The sequence below is a fragment of the Chlorocebus sabaeus genome, chromosome 4 (genome assembly GCF_047675955.1).
Source record: "Chlorocebus sabaeus isolate Y175 chromosome 4, mChlSab1.0.hap1, whole genome shotgun sequence".
Lineage (NCBI taxonomy): Eukaryota > Metazoa > Chordata > Mammalia > Primates > Cercopithecidae > Chlorocebus > Chlorocebus sabaeus.
The window spans coordinates 42,467,817-42,487,858 of record NC_132907.1 but is presented as its reverse complement, the minus strand read 5'-3'; the positions used below and the strand labels follow the sequence as shown (position 1 = coordinate 42,487,858).

The following is a 20,042-nucleotide window of genomic DNA, read 5'->3' as shown; positions in this document are numbered from 1 at the left end:
TTTTCTAGGATCTTGTTATTTTGATGCAGTTTGAGAAAAGTGAGGCTTACTTAGGATTAAAGTGGTAAGATACATGTACTTTCAAGCTTGTTATTACAAGTTTCATGTTTGTTTTCAGAGAAAACAGATACTAGGAAAATACAGAAAATTAGCAGTCCTACGATCTGCTAACCTAGTCTTTACTGTTAGTCCCAACTCCCAAATTCCCTGTCTCAATCCTGGGCTCCTGTACTCTACCACTTAGGCCATGGTTGAGATTGCTGTGTCAGGTCAGTTTCCAATTATCAACATACTCTAAGTACTTTCTCTTGCCCTACAGGTCAAACATAAACTCCAGATCTTTTCCTTCAAAGCTAAATTCTTGCCAAATCTCAAGCTGCCTGTTCCTGTGTATAAGCAAGCTTTATCCTGAGTTCTAAACACCCATACTTTCTCATTATCTTCCATTTTCAATCTTCATTCTCTTGTCTCCACACTTTTCCCTGAGCTATCCATATCTCCCTTTCCTTCTGCCTTACAATCCACAATAGCTCTCCTATTAGTATGCTGTACAAGACTCACTTTTCATCAGTTATCCTAGATTTTTCCCCACTTGATATTACATGTTTTCCAACTAGTGAGTCAATTCTTCTCTACAAACTTGTATTTGTTTTAGTCAGATGATGGAATCTTAGAAATGGAAAGGACTTTGAGGGCCTACCTCCCATCCACTATTAAAACCATTTTCCGAAACATCCGTGGCCAGCTGCAACCCACCTCATCTTGACCAGAGGAGCTGCCTGACAGATCTACATATGCCTTATCATTTTAAATCTTCATCGCTCTCCGCAAGCCCAGCATCCCTCTACCTCTTCCCTAAATCTCACTAGGTGACTACAGCTACTATTTTCCAAAGAAGAAAAAGAGAGAGAGAGACAGAGAGAGAGAAGCTACTAGGTCAAAATTTAATCCTCATTTCCTGTTTCACTTAACTATTGCTGCATAACAAATCATTCCAATACTTAGTGACTTAAAGCAGCAATGGTCTATAATTTCTCAAGATTTCTGAGGATTGAATGGGCATTCCCCTATTGCCTGGGCTCATCATCTGGTCCCTCAGCTGCGGCTGGAGTGTCCAAGCTGGCTTTCCTCACATGTCTGGAAGCTCCTGCTGTCAGCTAAAGCACCGATTCTGCTCCATGTGGCCTCTTATCCTCTATTAAGCGACACTGGGCTTCTTCATATCATGATGTTCTCAGATTTCAAAAACAGGTAAAATGGAATCTATAAAGGCCTTTTAAGGCTTAGCCTCAGAAGTCATAGTATCATTTCTGATGTATTCTATTTATCAAAACAAATCCTAGATTCTATGGGTGGAAAAACAGATTCTACCTCGAGAAATAATAAAAGTCAAAGTCATGTTGGAAAAATCTGCACAATTTCAAACCATCAACCACCCTTGCAAACTGCTCAATACTGGGTCGCCCAGAGTGCTGCCTAGGGAATGGTCGCTCTTCCTCATTTTTAAGACAAACCTCTCTTTCTGGATCCACCCTGTCTACCTGCTCAGAGATTCTACTCCCTCTCCTCTGAAATCAGGGTTTCTCTTGTTACTGGTTCTTTCTTGCCATCATTTAGCCATATGCAGGTTGCCTCCATGATAAATTTAGACACACCTCAAGATGGTTTGTCATTGCCCCCACCCAAAAAAAAGCCACATTTATTAACACTGCCCATCTCCCTCATTTTTAGCCAAGTTACTTGAAATGAAATTTGCCACAAACATATACCTCTCATTCTTGCCTCCTATTATTTATATTATTTCCTTGTTTGGTTTCTGTGACACCACTGTTTTCTGATTCTTGCTCGCTTTCTGATTGCTGTTACCTAGTTTTCTTCCTTTGTTCATTGAAACCTTAAGTGTTATTTCACCTTCAGATGTCAGCATTTTATGCTCTTCTCACTATATTTTGAGGTGGTAATATTTACTTTTAGGGCCTCAACCATGCTCATATCATGCTCATACGTGTTCCACATGGTTTTTGAGATGTTCCCCAGCAAGACTGAGTCCACTTGCCTACAGGAGTAACTCATTATCAGTGCATCCTTTCTTGGCCTTTCTTCCTTCCCCCTGTTCTTTTCCCCATCTCCACACTTATGCATACTTGGAATTGCCTCCAAAAAACTTAGCTGTACCAAAGTTTTTTTGCCTTGGATCTATGTTTGGAGAAACCAGAACTAAGACAGCTTATATCCTAAATATTTATAGAGTTAGTCCTTCCATCCTCTGTACTTTCTGAATTCAAATCCTCATCTGGATTACTTTAGGAATTCGTATCTTGTCCTTTGACTCTGATTTTGTTCCTTTTCAATTTACTCATGACACTTCAAGCAAATAAGCTTTGTAAATCAAAAAGGTGATCATGTTATACCCCTTTTTAATAGCTTCAGTGGTTCCCAACTTCCCCCTACATAGAATAAAGCCGAAGTTCTTAAAGCTGACTATGAGAACATTCATGATCTGGACTTGTTTTGCCTCTCTAGACTCAACTTCTACTGCAGCTATACTGAGCTACTTGGCATTTATCAAAGCAGTGGTGTTCTTCTTACTTCTAAGACTTTGCTGAAGTTGCATCAAGTTCAGACCTATTCAGTATTGCAATAGTGCATGTATAGTTGTGCTTCTCTCTCTAAGTTATAAGCAAACTAAAAATTGTGTTTTATTCACTTTTATGTCATTTTATATCCTCAGGACCTGGCATAAAGGCCCAGCATGTAAAATGTTGTTAATGAACATTAATTACTCTAGCCTCAAATTAAATACTTTCTATAATTGTAGGATCATTTTTTTCTCTAAACTGTTTTTAACTATAAAACTAATTTATTCCATTACATATTTTAAAACTGAAAATATTAGAAAAAATAATCATAGCCTCATTAATGTAATTTGTTATATTCTTGATATATTCCTGATTAATCTTTTAACATACATGTTAGTTGCTTAATCATCTGAAATAAATACATAATAATAATAAGAAGAAGAAGAACTGACATTTAGACAGCACATACTATAACCCAAATACTGTTCTAAGCATTTTATATACATTAACTTATTATTTTTTTTTTTTGATGATCCTCTGAAATGATCTCCATTTTATAGATTAAAAAACTAAATCACAGACAGGGTAATTGACTTGTCCTAAGCCATACAGCTAAGTAAATGGTAAAGCCATAATTTGAACTCATATAGGCTGGCACCAAAGTTCATGCTATAGTTCATGGAGAAAATTAAATTATTTAATACACAGAAAGCACTTAGAACAGGGCCTAACACACGGTATAAATTCGATAAAGCCTAGCTGTTATTATCAGTGGTAGTATAATGAACATAGTAATTTGGTATCTTTCAGCTTAAATTAGGGCACAGATTTTTACTTAGATAAATTTTCACTTTGAGTTTGATCATAAATAATTTTTCATCCTACCATACAATGAACGTACAATATGCTATAGAATGATCCTGTAATAATTAGTTTTTATTTACCATATTTATTTTACTCTTTCATAATTATATGTAACACCATGAGCATTATCTTTGTGCATTAACCTTTTCCCTCTTATTTTAGGTCATTTTATTTAGGATAGTTTCCCAGAAGTAAAAATTATGTATTAACGGGTTTGAACATTTTCATAGTTCTTTATACACATCAGAAATTGCTCTCCAAAGGCATTATATTAAAACTATGTTTTAGAGTCTCAATAGCTTAATATTTACAATTGTTTTATTAAATTTATTTTCATTAATACTAGTATGCCTACAGCGCCTACACAAAATCCCATTTCTTTTCAATATGACAGACTTTCAAATCTTTAAATTTTCAAAATGTATGCCTAATCCATTTGTACCTCAGTGCAACTTCTCAGTTCTCCTGCAGACATTCTTTCTCCATGCCTAACTTTTAGGGAAAACATCCCTAACTTTCCCAGCATCTTTTGTCTGACAAATTTACCAGACTCCTAACTATCTGAGTCATAGTCTCCTAAATACATTCCATTGTGCCTATGTCCCCTTAATTTAGATACTTCAGACATGGCCTGACCAGCACAGAACACAGAGGGGCTATCACTGCTTGACCAGGGCATCTATTTCCAGCACTGCAGACTAAAGTCACATTAGCATTTTTGGCACTAAAATACGCTGTTGCTCATGTTTATGTGCTGTCATCTAAATCCCCCACGCCTTTTTCACATGAACTCCCATTAAGTGAGGGCTCCCACATCCTGCACTGATATAAATAATAGTATGCAGTTGTTATTTATGTAGGTTATTTATGTAGGTTCTAAGTAAACTTTAGTTTATTTATGTTTATTGTTCCAAAATTTTGAGATTCATCTGAATTCCCAAGTATGTATATTGATAAACTTGATAAGTATTTTTTTCTTGCTCTGTCTTATGGTGCTGATTGATAAGTATATTTATACTTTCTATATATTCACTAAAGTCATTAATAAAGTTGTAACCCTGCTGGCGCGGTGGCTCACACCTGTAATCCTAGTACTTTAGGAGGCCAAGGTGGGCAGATCACGTGGTCAAGAGACCGAGACCATCCTGGCCAACATGGTGAAACGCTGTCTCTACTAAAAATACAAAAAATAGCTAGGTGTGGTGGTATTCACCTGTAGTCCCAGCTACTTGGGAGGCTGAGGCAGGAGAATCACTTGAACCCAGGAGGCGGAGGTTGTAGTGAGCAGAGATCGCGCCACTGAACTCCTGGCAACAGAGCGAGACTCTGTCTCAAAAAAAAAAAAATTAATTAATTAAAAAAATAAATAAAATTGTAATCTAACACAATCCCAAGTACAAAATATCATATTACGTAATTACAGTCCTTTGGTTGCTAGCAGTCAGAGTTTTTGGATATGGCTACTTGGCCAGCAATAAATCAGCAACAGTGGATCCACCCAAGTATCTAACTATTTACTTCAATTCATTCGATTCCTGAAGATATCATGGTTGACTTAAATGACTTGTTGGAACTAAAATCAGTTGTGATTATATATTTTTTCCATTAATTATTATTGGAATGGTTTTATAATTATGTTTAAAAGGAAAGTAATTGATTTTAACCTGGATCTCATAAACTATCCTTATTTTCTAAGCAATTATAAACTAGCACATGCTAATATTAAATCTTATGATGATCCAATGTTTATATTTCCTGACTTCTCTATAAAATTAACAGTTTATCATCAGAAAAAGTCATTTATACTTCCACGTGTGTTTTATAAGCTAATACAGTAGCAGACTTAGCCAATAACTATTGATTATGTCAATGCCCCAGTAAAAAATATGATAAAGTAATAAACAAAATAATGAAACAAAATCTCTGAAATATCTCTCCTACATGTACACACATACATGTATATACACACATATATATGTATATGCACACATATATATGTGTGTATATGTGTATATGTATGTGTGTGTGTCTATATATACTTTTTAATCCACATCAATATGCAAGAGGTAGGCTCTCTGCTTAGTTCAGATAACATTAAATTACTAATAGCATGATTATTATCTGATTATGAGTGTTATTGTCAATTATCTTAAAATCAGTCTTAAAACAACTCATATAAACTGTTTCTCAATGTTCAAAATTGTTTATTGATTTATTTGACTTTCAGGGTGCTTATTGGTTCTCCTTTAGTTGGCCAACCTAAAAACAGAACTGGAGATGTCTATAAGTGTCCAGTTGGGAGAGGTGAATCATTACCTTGTGTAAAGTTGGATCTACCAGGTATGTAAAATAAAAAAATCTGGTTTTAGGCCAGGTGCAGTGGGTCATGCCTGTAATCCCAACACTTTAAGAGGTCAAGACAGGCATATCATTTGAGCCCAGGAGTTTGAGACCAGCCCGAGCAACCTGACGAAACCTCATCTCTACAAAATACACAAAAAAACAGCTGGGTGGGGTGGTGCACTACTGTAGTCCCAGCTACTCAAGAGGATGAGGTGTGAGGACCGCTTGAGCCCAGGAGTTTGAGACTGCAGTGAATGGTAATTGTGCCACTGCACTCCAGCCTGGGTGACAGAGTGAGACCCTGTCTCAAAAGAAAAAAAAAAAAAAAAAGAAATCTGCTCTTAAATTATACCCAGTATTCTCACTGAAAACAGATTTTGGGCCAGGTGCCGTGGCTCACACCTGTAATCCCAGGACTTTGGGAGGCCGTGGCAGACGGATCACCTGAGGTCAGGAGTTCGAGACCAGCCTGACCAACATGGAGAAACCCCGTCTCTACTAAAAATACAAAATTAGCTGGGCGTGGTGGCTCATGCCTATTATCCCAGCCACTCAGGAGGCTGAGGCAGGAGAACCGCTTGAACCTGGGAGGCAGAGGTTGCGGTGAGACAACGTTGCACTATTGCACTCCAGCCTGAGGAACAAGAGCAAAACTCCACCTCAAAAAAAAAAAAAAAAGAAAGAAAGAAAGAAAAGAAAACAGATTTAAATCAATTCAAGAAAATATTAGAAGTAATCTATGATCATTTTTTATATAATCATTTATAATGTATAATCATTTTTCTATAATCATTTATCTTGCAGATTCACAGAGAATGCCATTTCGATTCCCTCTGTCCTTAATTTGCTTTAGAAAGTCATCAAGGAGCATACATAAATTAGAATATCTTACTAATTTTATAACTTTTAACTCTCTGCATTTTTTGGGATTCTTTCTAATTCACTGGTAATGTGAAAGAACTTCTCCAAATAAACCTGCCCACCACATTCCCTCCACAAAATTTAACTTAGTGCCTGGTTTCCAAGAGGAAATAGAATCAAAGGAATTGTAATAGATAAATTTAATTTTAAAAATGGAATTGCACAAGATAAATTTATATTGAAATAGATATATTTGACAGAAATAGTTGGAACATGATTGGAAAATTCCTACTAAAATTATCTAGAAATTAGAAACTTGTCAATGTTATATACAGTATTACATACTATGGAAATGATTTATAGTCCCACAAGTTTATTTCAGATATTGTATTTTTTGGTTCTCTTTTTTTCAATTTTCTATTTGTTTGTTATTATGAACTTTTTTTTCTTTACATGCATAAGCATACTTACAACAGCTGCTTTAATATCCTTGCCTGATAATTCCAACATCTGGAATATCTCAACATCACGTTCCATTTATTACCTTTCCTTGAGGCTGCGTCACATTTTCCTGTCTTGTCTTGTGGGTAGTAATTTTGGATCATAACTTGTATTATGTTTTTTAATTACAGGTGTGGAGATTCTAGATTCTGTTATATGCCTGTGAATAGTCTTAACTTTTCTTATTAGCAGGAAATTTACTTGGCTCAACTCAATTTCCAAGCATTGACTTTCTTGCAATGGCAAGTAGTTAAAATCTCTATTCAGGTTTTATTTCAGCTGGGCTATTTGAAATATACTCTGTACATTTACTATGCAAGTCATCTAGTTATTTGGATAAAATATGTATGCATATTATAGAACTGCTGTTTTGTGGCTGATTTTAGAAGATATACTACTCTCCTCCTCACTTTGCAGTTGCTGCCATTGCCCTTAATCTCTGTTCTCTTTTTATTCAATACAGTAAGACTAGGAGTTCTATTTGAGTTTTAGCCACTGACTAGGACCTTCCCTAGGTGGGGGGGTGGGTTAGGGGTGAGGGACAAAAACAAAACAAAACACAAAAACAGGAAACTCATTTAGTGCCAGTATCTTCTTCCAAGTATGGATTCCTCTCCAGTTTCTGCCGCCTTTCTAGTGCCTTCAGGTGATTGTTTCATGTAATTTTTTTTTTTTATTCTTCCGAGAATTTATAGTTGTGGTTTGCAGAGGAGCTGTTTTGATACGAGTTACTCCTTCTTTACTGGAAATTAGAATAGTTTTAAAATTAGCCTAGAGATTTTAGCCACATCAAGAACAGTAGGGAAGTTTCCACTGTACTCCCTAATTGTCCCAGGAATGCTTTTCCTGGGTCAAGCTTTGTATATAAAACTCTAATACAGATTACTCAAGATCAATGCATATAATCACCCAGCTCCAGGTGTTTTCAAAGCAAACCAGACCAAACTCTTGGACAAAGATCATTGCTCAGATCAGGAAGTCCAACTGACCATTTCAGAATCTCTGCTTCCATTCCCCACTTTAAATCCATATACAGTCTTAACGTGCAAACAACTTCTGGAACAGTGAGACAAATCTTTCTCAACCTGAATTTTGCCTCTTTCTAATATTCCACTCTACTAAGAAGATTTAGAAGTTCTTTTTTTTCCTGCCAGTCTTTTTTTCTTTTTCTTTTTAGTGTGAGAAAGTGGAACTTCTTACCAATATTGTCAGGCTGGCATGCTTCATGCTTCAGGACCCAACATTCCCTTCAGAATGTCAAATGTAGTCTCTTTACTGTGTTTCCTTTATTGAAACTTCCTGGACACTGCTCTAATATTCCTCTAGTTTCCTTTGTCACCCAAAGGATGTCCTCATGATTTTGGAAGTCATGGTCAAAAAACTGGTGTTTGAGTTTTCTTTTCTGATCTTCTACCTATTTCCCCTTTTCTTACCAAAAATCATGTTTTATCACTGGTCTTTTATAACAAAGTTATGAGATTACATTATAACTACAGTGTTATGAGACTTAAAACTTTGTTTTAATTAGCAAGAACGTGCAAAAATCGATCAATCCCACATTCTCATTGCCCTACTAGTTCTGCATTCTTTCACAGTTCAACAAAACTATCTGAAATAGTTTCTGGGACATGGGCCAACTCTTCAGCCTTAACTTGTTCATTATATTCCTTAAGAATACTTGGAAGCCTAATTAGTTGAACCAAAAGAAGAATGTGCTATGATATGAGCAAAACAAATAGAATGTCTTAATGAGAGATGCTTAATTTCACTTTGTGAAACTTTTCTCCCTCATAAAATTTTGTTCTATTTTTAGTTAATACATCAATTCCCAATGTCACAGAAGTAAAAGAGAACATGACATTTGGATCAACTTTAGTCACCAACCCAAACGGAGGATTTTTGGTAAGAACTGAAAGAATAATGATATTTATTGACAACAGATATGCTATCATTTTAAGTCTTTGTAAGATCTGTTATATAATTTTCAGTCTAATGATTTCTAATTTTAAAATAATTTTTTAAAGGCATGTGGGCCCTTATATGCCTATAGATGTGGACATTTGCATTACACAACTGGAATCTGTTCTGACGTCAGTCCCACATTTCAAGTCGTGAATTCCATTGCCCCTGTAAGAGGTACAGATTTTACGCAATGTTATTGCACGTTTGAAAAGCCTAAGCAATGAATGACACATATGTATACAAAGGAGCATACCAAAAAGCTTAAAGTATTTTCTTAGCTACCAGCATTACCAATTTAGGTAAATGTTTGCTTTACCAGTGTATAACAAAATCTGACTGCTATTTTTGCAATTGATATTAGTGTAAATAACTTTACAAAGTCATTTTTAAACTTCATAGATGAAGCTCTTATGCTGCTTATATTTAAAGAGTGAGTCTCTTTGAGGAAAGAAGTAACTTAATTTGAGATATGCACAAAAACTGTTTTATAAAAACTGTTATATAAAATTCATATTGAGAAAATTTGCAAAGATAACTCTCATGCAATATTAATTAAAATTCAGTAGGTATGAATTTTACTTGATACAGACCCCACACCAATTGTTATTGAAAGCAATTAATATTTTTATCACCTTTACTTTTTCTAAAACTATTTTTTATTGCTAACGCGGTGTATCTACTTTGTAGAACATCAGTTCATCTTTTAAAATGAATTTCTTTCATCCGTGAAAGCACTTCATATGCCTCTGAAAAAAGTAGATTCCAAATTTGCACAATTGACTCCTTTTATTGCAGAATGCAGCACTCAACTGGACATAGTCATAGTGCTAGATGGTTCCAACAGTATTTACCCATGGGACAGTGTTACAGCTTTTTTAAATGACCTTCTTGAAAGAATGGATATTGGTCCTAAACAGACACAGGTATGTGACTTTGTGTTTTGATTTCTGTTGTTCAAAAGATAAAAATGCAAAAATGTTTAACAAAACTAATTATTCTGAAAGCAAATTAATAAAGCAAATTAATCGATACAACTAACGTTGAGAATGAATTTTATATCCATTTTCCTGTTCTTATTTCTGATAAAAAGGACATTACTTTAAGTTGCGTTATTTTCTATTTTTTTCTTTTAAGACAGAGTCTCACTCTGTTGTCCAGGCTTGAGTGCAGTGGTGCAGTCTCGGCTCACTGCAACCTTCACCTCCCATGCTCAAGCAATTCATATTCCTCAGCCTCTCAAGAAGCTGGAGTTAACAGGCATGTGCCACCACACCTGGCTAATTTTTATTTTTGTAATAGAGATGGAGTTTCATCATGTTGGCCAGGCTGGTCTCAAACTCCTAGCCTCTGGTTGATCAACCTGTGTCTGCCTCTCAAAGTGTTGGTATTACAGGCGTGAGCCACTCTGCCCAACCTAGGCTGTGTTATTTTCTAAACAAAAAATATTATGAAAGCTGCCATTTGTAATGCACTTGGAAAATAACTCCTATAGATTTCTATAAACTCGTAATTTAATTCTTACTTAAAATGGATATAGCTACTTTTGGTAATATCAGAGCAGGCTGTCAGAGTTTGTAGAAACCAATCTGACATCCCAAAGAACCCATCACATTATAATCTTTCTTCTCATATTATATAAATAAGTTAGTAACTGACCAGAGGATACTACTTAAAGTATGTTGTCCTCTCTATTAATAATTTCTTTTCCCTAAGTTAAAAGCAAATGCCCCTGGCTATCTCTCCATAAAATCAAATAATTGTTCGTTTATTCCTCCAATTAATATCTATTTCTAAACACATCTCCTTTATTGCCACTAAATGAAGTGGAACTTCTCACATAGCTTTTCCACTTTAGATACTGAGTTTAATTGCATTTAATGAAATACATTTGACTGATTTAATGTTTATTAAACTTATATAGGCATATATATTAAAATACAGAGCAGACATAATGGATAACAGGCAAATAAAATGTCAAAATTAAATCGATGCCTCAGGTCAGGAATTAGCCCTAGAATCAGAGCCTAAAAGGTTATTGTGTGGTTTGAAAGCTGTGGAGAGCATAGGAGACTTTAAGATTGTAGAACTGCAATCAGTACAGTGATCATCTTTTCTTTTTTTTTTTTTTTTTTTTTTCCTGAGGGCTTTACTTTGGAAGAAGTTTCTGAGGCACTGAAAAAGTGGTCTGAGTGCGTTAATGCTTGCCACACCTACATTAAATTTGGAACATAATACGTGCACATATATATACATACATGCGTCTTCATGTGTCTGTGTATATTTATGTCTCTCTTTATATTTTAATATATATGTATGTATAATTTTCTAAAAGGATGGTGGTTGAAAATTTGAAAGTTGAACTCAGACCTCAAAGTGAAATGTATTACTACATTCCAAGACTGAATAGGTCTCTGTAGAGAGCAAGTGGAAGGGTAAGGTTATATACATCCTACTGGACAATAGAAAACTTCTTGAAATCAGGGTAAAATCATTAAAAATGAAATGGACTTTTACATACCACAAAATGTAATTTTCCGTGGAAGTGACTTATTTGCAATTGACCTTCTCAAGTGAAATTACTAGTGGATGGTAGGGGACCTTTTATCCCTTCTTGTACAGGGTTCAGGGCAGTCTGCATCTTAACAGACCCGCTCCAGGATGCGACTTGCTCTTCCTTCCGGCACCTGTTCTGCATGGACCTCCTTTTTTCCCTTCTGAGGACCACTCTCCCTTCCTCCTTTCCTCTCTTCCTCTATCCCATCTCTCCTTGGCCAATAAGATAGCATAGAGTCATAAAATTAAAGCTGGAAAGAATCTTAAAGGTCATTTGACCCCAAACCTCAATTTATGAAGGTGACACGAAGGCTAACTGACTTGTTTAAGGTCTTCCTGCTTGCTGATGGCAGATCAGAGCACACAGTTCTCTAATTGTAGTTGAATTTGTTGTTGTTGTTGTTGTTGTTGTTTTTCTTTCTGAGAGCTCTACTTCTAGAGAAGCTTCAGAGCCCGTACCATCTAATGCCCCTAAATAGTAGATTTCGATCCCTTTCCATCTCAAGAGGATGACTGTCCTCATCCTTCCTCAGGCAGCCTCTTGGCTGAAACAATGCTAAGCTTGGCAATGCTTCGCTCCCTGCACTAACATGCCTGAAATGAAATGGCTTGTGTTCCCGCTTTCTCCACTTTTGCCCATGATGTGCTTTCTTTCCTTCTTCTTGTTTTGTCCATCCCATTTGATCTTCTTATCTAATTTTTCCTTCTAAAGCTAATAACATTCTTGAAATATAGTTTAAAATTTATTATACAGCCATCTAAATATTTTATTTTACCTTTAAATTCACTTATATATATTACTCTAAAAATTAATTTATTAGTAGCTATTTGTGAAAATCAGTGCAGCTGTGACATGTTTGAAGTCGGTCCACAACTTTAGAAAGAAAATCCATATGGTTCTTTTAGACTAATAATCACAGCTTCTGTGAAGATCTATGCCAGTGACTCCATTTTGTAAAGAAATAAATAACAGTCAATTGCTTATATGCTCAACCTATTCTTCTGCAATTTTGATGTTTTTCAGTTAGAACTATAATTAATTTACATTCCTGTGTTGAGAGTCCTAAAAGAGGAGCTATTCTTCTTGTCCACCAGAGGAATTCTAGCCTGCCAGGGTGGGCAACATGAAGTTATATGTCTTTCCTGGAGGGAACAGTGGCTCTATTCAGACACATGCAGGAGCGCCTTTGGGGTCCAGATGCTACCACTGAATGGGAGGAAAATGAACTTACCCTGAGGCAGAAGAGTTCAGTTGCATTTACTCAGATTCAGAACCTCATTCCACAGAGAAGAATATTTCTGAATGAAACACTCTGCACAGTGTCCTTTACAGTATCTTCTGACTTCATCCAAGGAAACCTGCTTTTTAAAGAGAGAAGCTGATTATATTTCTGTTTTATTTTTTTATGTCACATCTTGCTTGCATCATTGATTGTGGAGCTTAACCATATACATTCATTCATTTATTCAGATGTATGTACTAAGGGCTTACTATGTTCCAAGTTCTATGCTATAGCTTGGATAATAGTGGGGAATAAGACAGGCAAGGCTGCTGCCTTAATGGTGCTTCTGTCTAATGCAATGTTTCTCCAATTATGGCTCATGGAATTTCTGCTTCCAAATCACTGGGATGCTTGAACTATACCCCAAATTTTCAAAATCAGAATCTCTGAGGGTGGGGCTATAGAGCCTGCATTATACATAAGCAACCCATATGATTCTTTTTGTTTGTTTGTTTTTTTGACACAGAGTTTCTCTTGCCACCCACGCTGGAGTGCATGGTACAATCTGGGCTCACTGCAGTCTCCACCTCCCGGGTTCAAGCGATTCTCTTGCCTCAACCTTCCGAGTAGCGGGGATTACAGGCATATGCCACCATGCCCAGCTAATTTTTGTATTTTTAGTAGAGACAGGGTTTTGCCGTGTTGGCCAAGCTGGTCTTGAACTCCTGACCTAATGATCAGCCTGCCTCAGCCTCCCAAAGTGCTGGGATTACAGGTTTGAGCCACTATGCCTGGCCCCATATGATTATTAAACAGATTAAAGTTTGAGAAACACTGGACTAAGCCATAATTATTATATTGGTGGGGGTGTGTGTGTGTCTGTCTGTCTATCTGTGTTTGCTGCATACTGTAGATAATAGGGAGCTCAAGAGCAAAGGCTGCATCATCTTCCTATCTTCATCAGTGGCCAGCCCAGTGGTTTACTGTAGCATAGTAAGCCCTCAACGAGCACTTGTTGAATAAATGTTTGTATCATAATGAGTCCAGTTTTGGATTTTTCTGTGATTATTGGACATTTAATAAGTCTTTTTTCTATAACTGGTATTTTAAAAATTATTTTAAGTATATTACTTTATACTTGATTCTCTAGTGTTCAGTCTTTTCTAATCTTCTTTTCTATTTTGGCTTATGTTATATCAGTGACTAATTTCATAAATAATTTTCTAAAATAAAGAGATTGGAAAGGACATATTTACCAAGCCATTGCTTTTGCTAAACCACATTTAATAGGGTTTTAAGTATAATGCATGTAAACTCTTTTTAAAGTTTGATCATCATTCAGTGGATTCAGAAAAGAAATCTAGTCATAGAAAATTTGGAAAGACATTTTCTCTTCAAAGAAAATGTGTGCTGAAAAGCATGCTTATCTTTTCATGTAGTCTTACAGTAATTCCTTCCAAAAACAGTTTGTTTGCTTGACAACCAATTCTTTTTCTTGATTTGTTGCTAATGTAATTTAAATCTGTTTGATTTTGTTTGTTTGTTTTTAGTTTTATTTGTTTCTTTTAATGAAAGCATTCAGTTCCACCCTATGATTGGCAAAATTAGCTTCTGGAATTTATTCTCCCCTTTATGTATTCTCTCTATCTCCATTTCTGAAAGGAACAGATATAAAAATGAATTGTGAGAAAGATTACCCAGAGGAAGGTGCAAAAGATAGAAAGCTAAGAGCCAGACAGAGAACTTTTAGACTCCTCATCCATACCAAATTTCTAAAAGACTATTAATGTAGTTGATAAGATTTGTAAAGAAGATTTCTCTGTAGAAAGAGCCTACTCAGAAAGACTGCAGTGGGGTCATACACATCTTGGTATGTATATCCTGGAGTTCGAACACGTAGTTGATTGACTAATGCCTAACTCCTGCCTGAATTGTCAGAGCATGACAGCAGCTGTTACGTCTAGCTGCTGACAGGGAAGTCAGAGCAGAGGTCACTGCACTGGAGTCAGCCTGCATCCCCAGAGATTGTTAGAATGCATGTGTTTTCCCAGGATTGGCATGGGTACTCAAAAGGAAGAGCCAGCGTGAGGTCATGTCAGTGCCTGTCCATAGGGATTACTGGAAGTGAGTGGCTGCCTCTGCAGATAACGCACAAGATCTCTGTAATTCTTAGGGACTGAGGCAGTGGGATGCATTCACTCAGGGCAGGGGTGTAAGTGAGACATCTTAGTGAAGGGAGTTCTCCAAAGAACCCTTGAAAAAGTTGTACATACCTATTAGGACCTGATTTATCTTAGGATAATACCAACGCAGTAGTAATTTCTCTATCCTTATTTATCTTCCCTACCTCTGTCCCTGGAAGGGCAGAAATCACAGTTAGCAATCTAAGTGAAAACAAGTAGGAAAACAAATAAAAGCCAGTCATGCATCCTTCTCAACTACAGGCTTCTCACCTCATGTAAGCCCTTAGTAGAAGTAGGAGAGAAGATTTAACTACAAATGTGCTTTGATGTTTCGCCTTGTTGGTTTTTAGATAGAACCACATGAAAGTATTGCTATTTGATCTTTTCTTTCCAACCTACAAATACAGCAGTTTCATTTGGTACAGGCTAAATTAAAATATATAACTTTGTAAATTAACAGACATTTTAAAACTAAGAATTAAAAAAAAATCTTAAGATATTTATCTTTCCATCTAGGGATAGGAAAATACTTCACTTTGAATAAATTTTGAAGGGCTGGTGGGCCACAAATAAAAGTTGTATTCTAATTACACTTCCTGTATTTTTGTTTGCTGTATTGATTAGTTACACATTTGGTACAATAGATATAGATTGAATATGATTCCTATTCTCTGCAGTCATAGATTTGTCATTTAGTAATTGCAAGCAATAAAAGTCAGAGTCAAAGATATGGAACATTTCTCAAAGTAACTGTTACCTCCAAAAAACAAAAATAGAAAAAAAGAAAAGGAAAGTGGGAAGGGAGGGAGGGAGGGAGGGAGGCAGGAAGGCAGGAAGGCAGGAAGGCAGGAAGGCAAGAAGGCAGGCAAGCAGGAAGGAAGGAAGGAAGGAAGGAAGGAAGGAAGGAAGGAAGGAAGGAAGGAAGGAAGGAAGGAAGGAAGGAAGGAAGGAAGGAAGCAAACTTATATTAAGTTTTCCATGTGACAATTCAGTATGCATTAGGGAAATACATTCATTCTAAATAGTTACTCAAAATCCATTCTATGTTTCTGTGTGGCCCAATTAAGACTTTTGCAAGCATAGTTAAGGAATTTTTGTCACCCAATTTTTTTACCCAAGACAGAGTAAAGGCTATAAAATTGCCTTTTAAAAAACACCTATAAAAACAAACCTGAAGCACTCTGAGCTTGCCATAAAAGATATGATGGTAAAACATTATGGAGGTCTTATTGATCCTCAATACCTAAACATAACATTGCTTTTAATAATAAATGAAGATAATATAAATATGTCAAATACGAGTGCATTACCCTAAATAAAACCAGTAAATTGTGAAGCTTGATATAAAAGTGAAATATACTAATGGAACAATGTCTAGATTGTTCACATCAAAAGTGTAGCATAGCATTAAACCAGCAAAATGAAAGAGAGAAATTAATTAAATTTTAAGAATATTATTTATCTTTCTTTTTACTGCTGATTTTATGACCATTTCCCTAGAAGCCTTAAATCTGAGGCCTGATTCATTGTTTTCAGGTCTGAAAAGAAGCCTGAGGGAGCCAGGCAGCCATACCTTTGTCAGTCTGGCTACAGTTTCCAAATGTGGTGTACGGAATGGGGTGAATCTTCTCTCTCACTAGCCTCTAGTCTCCATTCTCCCACCCCTCCAGCCATCAGGCACTAGAATAATCATTCCAAAGTAAGTTCAGAACATTTTCCTAATAACAAACAAACAAACAAACAAACAAACAAACAAACAAACAACTGCTCTTGTTCCTTGCTAAATAATATCCAGGCTCTCTAGTGCACTAACTGACATCTGACCACCTGGCCCAGCCACTCCTCATGCATCCTACTTCCCCTTATACCCACCTCAGTTCTTTTTTTTTTTTTTTGGAGATGGAGTTTTGCTCATGATCTCGGCTCACTGCAGCCTCTACTTCCCGGGTTCAAGCTATTCTCCTGCCTCGGTCTCCTGAGTAGCTTACCCTTCAGCCATCCCTGGGCCCTTGCCTTCCTTGGTCATGAAGTGCTGTGCTCTTTTTATTTGCTTTTCCTGAGATTCCCTGCTCCGTCTCAAGCACTGTATGCTAGGAGAATTTCAAATGTCACTTTCTCTGTAATTTTCTATGATTATCCTACCCACTGCTCTTGAGAAAAATGCCTTCACCTCCCATGTTCCCATAGCATCTGCAACCGTGAGAGGATATTTCCTTACTGCTCTTATCACTCTGTAGCTTTGCTCTTTGTTTTTTGGGTCTGTCTCTCCCAGTAGACTATGAATTCCATAATGACAGAATTGTGCCTTAATCTTTTCATTTATGGAAGATAGTCTAGGGTTTTAGAATACATAAATACATTAGCACATGACGTGAGCCTTTTTTATGTTGGAAAAAATGAGAGTTTTTGAATTTTTACCTTCTCATGTATAAAATCATTGTTTTAATGACGTCTTTCCCTTACTCTGCTTCATGAAGTCTGATTGATCCACTGAGCTGGAAGGTACTTGCTTGTTAGGGATTTCCCTGGACAACCTTTTACATTGTATTTCAGTCTTTTCTTTGCAAGTGTTTACCCATCTAGCCCCATTCCCCTCAGACCTAATTTCTCCTATAGCCCTCTCCCTTCTCCACAAACACAGTGAATTAACTTTATCTTAACCTCTCCTATCTTTGCATTTTTGAGCCTAGGTCACTTTCATTGTAGCGTCTTCCATGAAGCAAGAGGCCAGATAAAGACACCCTTTTTCTAGAGCCTATATCTATTATTTATCAACTTTATTATGTTTCTGAAAACTTGTTTCCTTAGGAAATGATCGTCTACCTGTAAATCAGTCCCATTTATATGCCTCTTTATAATGACAAAATGTTAAACCTGGCCTCTGCCAACGTAGCTTCAGAATGGTTTTTGCTAACAGTTAACTGGGATTGTAGCCTGTATAATTACTACATTCATATCCTGACTTAGTCACACTGGAAGCATGTTGTAGGGTAGGGCTTTGTAGCATAGTTTGATAAAAGAAAATATACATTGGCCAGACATAAAGCCTGAGCTCTTTTCATATTAAGCAATTGTGCATCTTACAGAAACACACAAAAAAACCTCATTGTTTCACCTTGTCATTACTTCCCTAAAGAAACCATTGACTTGGTAATTGAATGAAAGCCCAGAAACTTAGCTTATGCTGGGCATTAAAATTTAGGTGTTGATGTAACCCTGACTTAACAAGATAGATATAGAAGATAATAATATGATTATTAATGAATAAATAACTCCATTCCTTCATAACTCTTTGACTAAATATACTTATCCTAGTTGACTTTGCACAAAATGCCCAAGACTAGATAATTTGAAGGAAAAAAAAAAAAAGGTGGATTATTTAGCTCATAATTCTGGAGGCTGGGAGGGCCAAGGTAGGGTGGCTGCAGCTGTTCAGCTTCTCGTGAGGGCCTTGCGCTTGTGTTATAACGTGGTGGAGAAACAGGAAAGGAAGCAACCATGTGCAAAAAGACGAAACACAAGAGGCAGCCACGCTTTATAACAACCTGCTCTCTTGTAGTAACTAATCCACTCCCACAAGAGTGAGGACTCACTCCGGTGATAAAGTCCCTCTTGACTCTTTTTTTACCTCTTAAAGGCACCACCTCCCAACACCACTCCATCGGAGACCAAGCCTCAACCTGAGCTTTGGTGTTTTGGTGGGGACAAACCATATTCAAGCCATAGCAGAAATTCATAGCTACTTTAGACACTTCTTTTTCTTAAACACTCTTTTCATTTAAGATCTTTCTTAAAGTCTTAAACATGACTTTCAGTTTCGTAAGAGACTAATCCAAAAGGCCCTCCTTTCAGTGTTTTCTGATAGTGTCCTTCCTTTCATGTTCTCACACTCACTTTTCTCCCTCTTTCTTCTGTACCCATGAAAGAAATGAAGTCATTGGATAATTAATTTTATAGAACTGAATGAATAATTTATAAAGTGTCTGGCCGATCAGGTATTTTGCTAGCTGTGAAGAGCAATAAAAAAAAATCACTGAAATCTTGTTCCTGATCTCAAAATCTTCCAACTTAGAAATGAGGGACAGCTACAATGCATGATTGTAGGTCATAAATATAATGAAGGTGAATTTAAAACACAGAACAATTAGTTGATCTTGACAATTAAGTAACTCTTACTGTTGTAGAACAATGTTTCCCAGTCTGAGGTGTTGAATACGATTCTCAGAAAAAATATTACTTTAAATAAGAATAAAATATACCATGTCTTCCAATAAGTAATCCACAATACCTGTTTTTAAAGACTCCGAGAAAACTTTTGAAAGAATTTGCTTATAAGTCTAAATAGAACAAGTGGGGATAGGACTAAGAGAAAACCTTACTCTTTTGCACCATTTGCAATTTGTGACAGTTTTCATAGTGATAGGAGAAAGATAGAGATGCGGAGGAGTCTGCTATAAAGATGTATACTTTATTTTACTCATTGTTTTCCAAGATTATTTGACCATAAAATTATTTTTTTAAATCAAACTTAGTAACATACAAAGGGATGCTAGTATTCCCTGGGGAAAAAAAAGTGAGTGGATATTTGCTGAAAACATGATTGTAAATCTCATATTTAAGTGGAATGTTCCAATAAATATTACAAACCTCTTGTTCATGTAACAAAATCCATAGCCAATTGTGTACCTGATTTATGCCATAGCCTGAATCAGCCTTTAGGTCTCTTCGGCCTTGGACTGTAATTATCTACCCATCTATTTATTTTATTCTACTTAATCAAGAGGTTTAAAACACATCTCCTTAGGAGGTAAATGTGTCCTTTTCAGTTGTCTCTGAAAAGGAATTTTCCTTCCACATGTGACTCCTTATCCCCCTTGATATTATAAGAGACTGTTGTTTCTATATTCATCTATGCTTTTACTGATACCATAAACTGCTCTTTACAATCTCTGGGAAAGAATGTCCACATTCAA

The 20,042-nt window shown here is 36.3% G+C and overlaps 1 protein-coding gene across 1 annotated transcript in view; it reads left to right on the top strand.

The window, feature by feature from the left end:
- ITGA1 (integrin subunit alpha 1) overlaps positions 1-20,042 on the top strand; it is a 173,541-nt gene that overhangs the window by 73,388 nt on the left and 80,111 nt on the right. Inside the window, exons 3-6 of the mRNA XM_007972149.3 lie at positions 5,671-5,783; positions 8,962-9,050; positions 9,173-9,284; positions 9,906-10,033. Coding sequence (XP_007970340.3) covers positions 5,671-5,783; positions 8,962-9,050; positions 9,173-9,284; positions 9,906-10,033 — 442 coding nt within the window. The remainder of the gene's footprint in view (positions 1-5,670; positions 5,784-8,961; positions 9,051-9,172; positions 9,285-9,905; positions 10,034-20,042) is intronic.